The sequence below is a fragment of the Lactuca saligna genome, chromosome 3 (genome assembly GCF_052625555.1).
Source record: "Lactuca saligna cultivar CGN05327 chromosome 3, ASM5262555v1, whole genome shotgun sequence".
NCBI classification, from domain to species: domain Eukaryota; kingdom Viridiplantae; phylum Streptophyta; class Magnoliopsida; order Asterales; family Asteraceae; genus Lactuca; species Lactuca saligna.
In genome coordinates, this window is record NC_136419.1 from 26,953,774 (window position 1) to 26,963,095 (window position 9,322).

At 48.6% G+C, this 9,322-nt stretch overlaps 1 protein-coding gene across 1 annotated transcript; it reads left to right on the forward strand.

Moving 5' to 3' along the window:
* The first annotated feature begins 712 nt into the window (after positions 1-712).
* On the forward strand, positions 713-1,829 carry LOC145035292 (uncharacterized). The gene is made up of 3 exons (XM_078983859.1): positions 713-1,123; positions 1,199-1,665; positions 1,748-1,829. The coding sequence occupies exons 1-3, from the start codon at positions 713-715 to the stop codon at positions 1,827-1,829; spliced, it is 960 nt and encodes a 319-aa protein (XP_078839985.1).
* Positions 1,830-9,322: the final 7,493 nt, after the last annotated feature.

A 9,322-nucleotide genomic window follows, 5' to 3' on the forward strand; every position in this document is an offset into this window, starting at 1 on the left:
CGACTCTGAAGAATACGAAGATGATGAGGAGGTGCTCGATACTGAGCACATAGATGTGGAAATGGAAGAAGATGATTTCAAGACATAGGGTAAAGAGAGATGCAAGGATGCTTTCCTTAACTCTAGTTCCGATTATGAAGATAATGAAGCCGATGAAGACAATGATTTAGTTGATGAAGATGAAGAAGGGTTTGGTTCAGAAGAGGAGATCGATGATACAGCAGGGGCTAATGGTCTTGATTTGGGAGATGTAGTTGGTGCAGGCTTCCCCATTCATAACCCATTAGTTAAGTGGAATAAGATGAAGCCCCTTCTTGGTGAAAGGTATTAATCACCACATCAGTTGCAACAATGTCTCACTAATTATGCTATTAAGTCAGGGTATAACATTAAATTTGCGAAGTGTGACACTGTGAGATTAACTGCCAAATGTGGTTCTAAGATGAAGTCTCAACCCTGTCCATTCAGAGTTCATGCTTCCTGGATGACTCAAGAAAAGTCTTTTCAGATTAAAACCTTAGTCGATGAGCACAAATGTGTTAGAAATTTCAATACTTCAAAGTTACTGAGTCCCAAATGGCTAGCAAGACACTTTTTGAAGGAGTTGATAATGAAACCTAACTTGAAGTGTAAGGAGATGCAATCAATAATTAGGACCAAATTTCATTGTGGTGTGTCTTGGTCTAAGGCTTACAGAACAAGGTGTAGAGCAATGACCATTATAGATGGTAAACTCACAGAACATTATGCTAGGGTGTGGGACTATTGTCATGAGTTACTAAGGTCAAATCTTGGTAGCACTGTCCAAGTGGGTGTCACTGTAAATCCAGATCAAACAACATACTTTCACAGGATGTATTTGTGTTTTAAAGCAATCAAGGAAGGTTGGAAAATAGAGTGTCGTAGGGTAATTGGTCTAGATGGATCTTTCTTGAAAGGGACATGTAAAGGAGAATTACTCACAACAATAGGGATGGATGCAAACAACCAAGTTTATCCAATTGCTTGGGCAGTTGTTGACAATGAAAACAAAGCTAATTGGAAATGGTTTCTGGAACTGCTCACAGAGGATCTTAATCTGCTAGATGGAGGAGGGTTTATTGTAATTTTTGATCAACATAAGGTTTGTAATTTCTTAGCATATTTATGATTTTTCCTTACCATCATCTTATATGTTTATGTATTCATTACATTGTAGGGATTTCTTGAAGCAACCAAGGAAGTACTACCAAATGTGGAGCATAGACAGTGTGCAAGACACATATATGCTAACTTTAGGAAGACCTATTCTGGAGTGGAGTTCAAGAATATGTTCTGGGCAGCTTCCTTTTCAATTGTAGAGAGTAAATTTCTGAGGAAAATGGATGATATAAAAGAGGTTAATCCCAATGCTTATGAACATTTGCTTGCAATACATCCTCAGACATGGTGCAGGGCATTTTTTAGGACTGATGTAGCATGTGAGGCAGTTGAAAATGGCATTGCAGAGTGCTTCAACACCATCATATTGGATGCTAGAAAGAAACCCCTTCTAGCAATGTTTGAAGAAATTAGGTTGTACATGATGGATAGGTTCTACCATATGTTACAAAAGGCAGAAAAGTGGGAATCAGTGGTTTGTCCAGCTGCTATCAAGAAAATGAACAAGTTTGGAGAGGATTTGAGGTTTGTCTTAGCATTTTTATTGTTCCTTATCATCATTATTCTAATTTCATTGTTCTGATTTCATTTAGTAATGTCATTGTAGGAATTGGAATGTGAATCCAAGTGGACCATTTATTTTTGAAGCCAGGAATGGATTAGAAGGGTACGTGGTTGACTTATTGTAACGACCCAATTTTTACGTCCGAAAATTTCATTTTTAAGGTATTACTTTAGAAAACGTTAATAAATAAAAACATTGTTTGTTCACACCATAACACATCGCAACCATGTTCTAAAAAGTCAAACCATACATCCCATCAAAATATCAGAGTACAATCCCAGTAAATCTCATAAATGCGGAAACCGAAGAGTGTGTGTATGACGTGTCGTTACCGCGCCGGCTCCTTCCCCTTCGATGCAGAGGTACCTGAAAACAAAACTGTAAACGTAAGCACAAAGCTTAGTGAGTTCCCCCAACGTACCGCATACCATACAAACACATAACATACGTACTGCCAGGCTATTCTGGGGTGCCTGGCTACCCGGTACGGCCATTCTGGGGTGCCGACCTACCCATACGGCCATTCTGGGGTGCCGTCTTACCCGTGTCAAGCCATTCTGGGGTGCTGACTACCCATGTCAAGCCATTTTGGGGTGCTGACTACCCATCGGTCCTAACAACCGATCCTCGGGGACTATTTCACCCCCTACTACTACGATCACATATAACATAACAAGCCAGCATGCAAACATATCATCACATACTGTCAGACGTATCTGGGGTGTCTGGCTACCCTTTGGTCCTAACAACCCAACTCTACTACTTATCACATACAACATATCATGCGAGCATATAACACATCAGGTAGTAGCAAACTTAGATGATATCACAAAGACAATCATCTATCATACATTTCCTACTGGTGGGTCGGCATTGTGGCCTTAGACCCACTGCTACTGGAAGGTAACTCACCTCAAAGTAGATGCTGAACTGATCGGGAAATGACTGACTGCTGCTGCTCCGGGAGTCCTCCGGCTGCAATTCCCACAACATACTCAATCAAACAATACTAACTGTCCTTTAGGTAAAATGAGCATTTTACCCCCGGTCTAGCTCTAAGCCAAAGCTAGAGTCAATTTTTCAGTTGACCCGACTCGCCGAGTGGATCTCCACTCGCCGAGTCCCTAGCAAACTATTGTCCTGGGTCCCTGGTTCTACTCGTCGAGTCGGGCTATGACTCGATGAGTTCACCTTCTAACTGTCACTCAACTCCTTCATCCTACTCGCCGAGTTGTATGAACAACTCGTCGAGTTCATCTTCATCCGATGAACACTTTATGCTAAGACTCGCCGAGTTGTATGAACAACTCGCCGAGTCTGTTCTTGCTCTATGAAGATTGCCTTGGACTCGCCGAGTCAGGGCATTGACTCGCCGAGTCCTAACATGGGTGAGTTCAGCTCCCAACTCACCGAGTCACCCCCTGTGACTCATGGCTCAACTCGACACATGAAGAAGGGACCAAATCGGTGACTCGCGACCAGACTCGCCGAGTCACCTATACGACTCGCCGAGTCGTCGCCATGCATTCACCAAATACATAGATTTACTCGATTTCAGTCCATGCCATTCATAGATCTGGACTTCTAGGACACAAATCACACGTAAAGTTTCCAACTTTACGTGTGGATATTCACTAATGTGGATTTTAGGGTGTAAAATGCCTCAAAAGGGTAGATCTAGGATGAACAAGCCACATGGGGCCATAAAGCTCACAGATCTAAGCTCCTGGAGCTCAATCTTGCCTAGATCTAAAGGTTAATCCACTTATTACGAGTCATTAAGCACAAACAAGCTTGAAGAATTGCTCAAGAGTGTCCCAAATGACATCCTAAGCATAGAAACAGGGGAAAACGAGATATACCTCAAGGGAAATGTTGAAATGACACAAAGATGGCTGATCTCCTTCTCCTCTTCTTGATCTACTCCTCTTTCTCCTCAAAACCTTCAAGAACACACCAAGAACACCTCAAACTCTCAAGGAAACAAGGGAAAACGATGTTGGGGGAGTTCTGGGGGTGAATGGGGACGAGTTGGGGCGGAATGAGAGTTTAAATAGGGTGCAAACCCTTGAAACTTAGGGTTTCATCCAGCAGCGGTGACTCGCCGAGTCCAGGATGTGGACTCGCCGAGTCGCCTACTTAAAACGTGTCCTGAGTCTCGTCTTTACTCGGCGAGTCGGACCCTATGACTCGCCGAGTCCAAGGCTATATTAGGGCAATGCTCAAATAAAATTCACATACCGGAAACCAGGTGCTACAAATCTCCCCCACTTATTTTAGACTTCGTCCTCGAAGTCTGCTGCCTGGTCCTGAAACAGCTCGGGGTAATGCTCCATCATCTCGACCATCGGTTCCCAAGTCCATTCTGAACCCTTGCGGTGCTGCCATTGCACCTTTACTAGCTCTACCCTCTTGTTTCTCAACGTCTTGGTCTTTCTATCAAGTATTGCGACTGGGCGCTCAATGTAATTCAAGCTATCATCAACCTGAATATCCTCCAACGGTACTACTGCTGAATCGTCCACCAGACACTTCCGCAGCTGCGAAACATGGAAGGTGCTGTGGATCTGACTGAGCTTGGCTGGCAGATCCAGCCTATACGCCACCTTGCCCACCCGGGCTGCAACCCTGAACGGCCCGATGAACCTTGGGCCCAACTTGCCCCGCTTCCTGAATCGAATGACACCTTTCCAAGGCGACACTTTCAGGAGGACCATATCCCCGACTTGGAACTCCAAGTCGGATCGGCGTCTATCGGCGTAGCTTTTCTGCCGACTCTGTGCAGTCTGAAGTCTGCTTCGAACCTGCTGGATTTTCTCGGTCGTCTCTAGCACCACCTCGGTGCTTCCCATGACTCTCTGGCCCACCTCCCCCCAACATATCGGGGTTCTGCACTTCCGCCCATACAACATCTCGAACGGGGGTCGGTCAATACTCGCGTGATAGCTGTTGTTGTAGGAGAACTCAGCCAAAGGAAGGTAGGTATCCCAGCTACCACCGAAATCCAGAACACACGCCCGCAACATGTCCTCCAAAGTCTGGATGGTCCGCTCACTCTGACCATCTGTCTGCGGGTGAAAGGCGGTGCTGAAATACAGACGAGTGCCCAACTCGTCATGAAATTTCTTCCAGAATCTGGAAGTAAAACGCACATCCCTGTCCGAGATTACCGATACTGGCACCCCATGCCGTGCCACAATCTCTCTGATATAGATGTCGGCCAATTTTTCGGCCGATATGCTTTCTTGAATCGGAATAAAGTGAGCACTCTTGGTCAATCTATCCACGATGACCCAAATCGAATCCACTCCCCGTGCGGTCCTGGGAAGCTTTGTGATAAAATCCATCGTGATATCTTCCCATTTCCACAGTGGAATGTCCAACGGCTGCATCTTGCCATGCGGCCTCTGATGTTCGGCCTTGACCTTCCTGCAGGTCAAGCACCGCTCAACGTACCATGCCACATCCCGCTTCATGCAAGGCCACCAATAATCCGGACGAAGATCCCTATACATCTTCGTCGCCCCGGGATGAATAGAAAATCGGGACTTGTGCGCCTCCTCCATCAAAATCTGACGCACACCACCGTGATACGACACCCACACCCTACGGTGTAATGTCAAAAGTCCTCTGCCATCATAATCAAAGGAGGAAACCTGACCCACTACACGCTCACTCTTCCGATGCTCTTCCTTGATAGCCTCCTGTTGAGCCTCCCGAATCTGCTCCAACAGGGGAGTCACCACAGTCATCCTCAAACAGACATCCCTGATCGGCGCCGTCTTGCGGCTAAGCGCATCGGCCACCACATTGGCCTTCCCCGGGTGGTAAAGGATCTCGCAATCATAATCCTTCACCACGTCCAACCACCGCCGCTGCCTCATATTCAGATTCGGCTGGTCCATGAGGTACCTCAAACTCTTGTGGTCCGTGTAGATGGTACACCGAACCCCATAGAGGTAATGCCGCCAAATCTTGAGGGCAAAGACCACCGCCCCCAACTCCAAATCGTGCGCCGGGTAATTTGCCTCGTGAGGCTTGAGCTGCCGCGAAGCGTAGGCAATGACATGCCCACTCTGCATCAGAACTGCACCCAACCCCGAAATGGACGCATCGCAGTAAACCACAAAATCCTCTACGCCCTCAGGCAGGGCTAGGATTGGTGCCTCACACAATTTCTGTCTCAGCATCTCAAACGCAGCCTGCTGCTCGGGTCCCCACCGAAAGACCACGGCTTTCTTCGTTAGTCGTGTCAGGGGTACGGCTATCTTGGAGAAATCCTGGATAAATCTCCAATAGTAGCCTGCAAATCCCAGGAAGCTCCGAATCTCGGATGGAGACTTCGGGACCTCCCATCTCATCACGACCTCGACCTTGGCCGGATCAACCAGAATCCCGTTCTGGTTGACGAGGTGTCCAAGGAATTGCACCTCGCGCAACCAAAACTCACACTTGGAGAACTTGGCATACAAGCTCTCCCTCCTCAGGGTCTCCAATACCTCCCTCAGATGCTCCTCGTGTTCCTCCCGAGTCTTGGAATAGACCAAGATATCATCGATAAAGACTATCACAGACCGATCCAGCATCGGTCTACACACGCGGTTCATGAGGTCCATGAACGCGGCAGGAGCATTGGTGAGTCCAAACGGCATCACCACGAACTCGTAATGACCATAGCGCGTCCGAAACGCAGTCTTCTGCATATCCTCCTCCCTGACCCTCATCTGATGATACCCCGAACGCAAGTCAATCTTGGAGAACCAAGATGCTCCCTGAAGCTGGTCAAATAGGTCGTCAATCCTTGGAAGCGGGTATCGGTTCTTCACCGTTACCTTGTTCAGCTCCCGATAATCTATACACATCCGATGCGACCCGTCCTTCTTTCTTACGAACAAAATCGGGGCTCCCCAGGGTGAACTGCTCGGCCGAATAAATCCCTTGTCCAGCAGCTCCTGCAGCTGCGTAGACAACTCCTACATCTCGGGAGGGGCCAACCGATATGGTGCTTTGGCTATCGGAGCCGCACCGGGAATGAGGTCAATCCTGAACTCCACCTATCGCTCCGGAGGTATCCCAGGTAGTTCCTCCGGGAAAACATCAGCAAAATCTCGAACCACCGAGACCTCGCTCACGGTCGCCTTACCCGCCTCCCGGGTATCCATCACATAAGCGACATAACCCGCGCATCCCTGCTGGAGGTAGCGCCTAGCCCTCGCTGCTGAACATACAGTGGGTCCACACTGCGGCCGCTCTCCATGAATCACTAACTCTCCCCCGCTTGGGGTCCTGACTCGCACTAGCTGTTGTGCGCAATCTATCACTGCCCCATTAGGGCTCAACCAATCCATACCAATAATCACCTTGTTCCCACGCAATGGAATGGGAACCAAGTCTACCAGGTAACGCTCCTCAAATAGTCGCAGGACACAATCTCGAAACACCATCGACGCTCGAACCGATCGATCGTCAGCAATCTCTACCTCTAACGGGCAATCTAACTCGCCTGAAGTCTCATGAAATCTCTTGCTAAGAGCAAGAGAAACGAACGATCGGGATGCACCCGAGTCGAACAATACCTGAACCGGGATGCCGTTCACATGGAACGATCCTAATACACATGCATACACACGGAGCACATATCAATATCATAATAACGTAAAATAAAAGATAAAAGGAAGGAATCATACCCATCACCACATCGGGCGCGGCGCGTGCCTCCTCAGCAGTCAACTGAAATGCCCGACTCCTTACCACTGGAGCCTCTGCCTTGCCCTGACGGCCATCCGTGATCCGCAGGGTCGCTGGGGCTGGCGCCTTCACTGGCGCTGAAACTGTCAACATGGGGCAATTGGCCTTCTTGTGGCCCCTCTGGTTGCAGTGGAAACACAGCAACTCCGATGTCTGAATAACTGTCGCAGGAGCAGTGCAATCCCTGCTGATATGCCCAAACTTGCCGCACTTGTAGCAGCCTGACGATCCCATCCTGCACGCCCCCTCGTGCGGCCTGCCGCACCTCCTGCAGCGGCTCGGTCCCGACTGGCCTTTTGGCCTCCCATTTGATCCCTTGGGCTTCTTCCCCGAAGCCCCTGATGCCTGACCATCCTCAAGTTTCCGTTTCCGGATGTGCTCCAAATCTATCTCTCTCTCTCTAGCCCTGGCAATCATGGAGTCCAGGGTAGGGCAAGCCGAAAAGCTAACATGCTCCCGAATGTCAGCTCGTAGCATATCATGGTAACGAGTCCTCCTCATATCCTCGTCACCTGCATACTGGGGCACCAATAAAGCCCTCTCCCGAAACTTGGCGGTGATCTCCACCACGGTCTCTGTCGTCTGCCTCATGTCTAGAAACTCCCTGGCCAGCTGCTGAAGCTCGACCGCTGGCGCAAACTCTTCCCTGAACCTAGCCACAAAGTCAGACCAGGTCATTGCCTCGATAGCCGAGGCTCCCAACGAGTCACCCACTGACTCCCACCAATCTCGGGCCCGGTCCCGTAAACACCCTGCTGCGTACCTCACCTTCGACCCCTCGGGGCAGAAGCTGGTCAACTGGGCGGACTCAATATCCGCAATCCACCGCCTGGCAACAATGGGGTCCTTCACCCCATGGAAATCCGGCGCACCACTGCCCCTGAAGTCCTTGAAGGACAGTGTGCGAGATCCTGACTGGCTAGAGGCCAAGTCGCTCCTGAATGCCCATAGGCGATCCTCCATCAACTCCACGATCCCTTCCTTGATCGACCCAAAGATGATGGGGGTCGACTCAAGGATGCCCCTAGTGATCTCCGACGTGATGAACTCACGTAGTCTCTCCTCAATCGGCTCGGTGCCAGATACCGAACCTGACCCCTCTCCTGACCCGCCATCTGTCGGTCTCGGTCGAAGTACCACCATTCTGCAAAACATCATAATAATCATTAGTGGTACTGCAACTTTCTGAGGGATCTCAACTACTTACAGGTTCCTTGGCCTCGTCTTGGCCTTCCTCGGCTCGGGTACGGATCCTCTGCTTTCAGTAGTACGGGCCCATACTACCTTCCACATCTATCCGTACCTTCTCCGAGGAATTCCTCGACTCCACCAGCTCCCCTTTACTACTGCTACTCTCTGATTTTCTCATCCTAGGCTTGCCCTAGGGAAAACTCAAGTTCAACACGACTGGTCCTCAGCTGCTATAGGTCTCCTCATAGTGCCAGTTAGCCACCACATAAACACTATCACATGTAATGAGGATTAGATAATCCTTCAAGTAAAAGATCCGTCCCTACAACGGTTGGACTCAAACAAGAGCTGCGCAATAGGGCCAGTTCCAACACTTTGGGATTATTCAACCCTGATTACATGTGGTGTGACGTGTTTACCTAGTGGCTCACTCCCATTACTCAGAATCCCACCAAGCACGAAGCAAGCAGCATTCGGATAAGGAAAAACAGACTCAAGCCAAAACTGTTCTTAGAACAAGAAACGACACTTAACATACGATGCTAAGCTCATACTATCAGGCATAACCTAAACAGGCTATCCTACTGCTGTCTACTCAATTCTAGCATGCAATATTCATATAGCTGTAACAAATAAACAGGCACATAAGGCATCACTCCTAGATCCTTAGCCTATTCT

What these genes read in the sequence shown, in the direction of transcription:
- LOC145035292 (XM_078983859.1), top strand. Translation starts at nt 713, where the DNA reads ATGACCATTATAGATGGTAAACTCACAGAACATTATGCTAGGGTGTGG. An exon ending in TAATTTTTGATCAACATAAG is followed by an intron (nt 1,124 to 1,198) that starts GTTTGTAATTTC and finishes ATTACATTGTAG; the next exon opens with GGATTTCTTGAAGCAACCAA. An exon ending in AAGTTTGGAGAGGATTTGAG is followed by an intron (nt 1,666 to 1,747) that starts GTTTGTCTTAGC and finishes ATGTCATTGTAG; the next exon opens with GAATTGGAATGTGAATCCAA.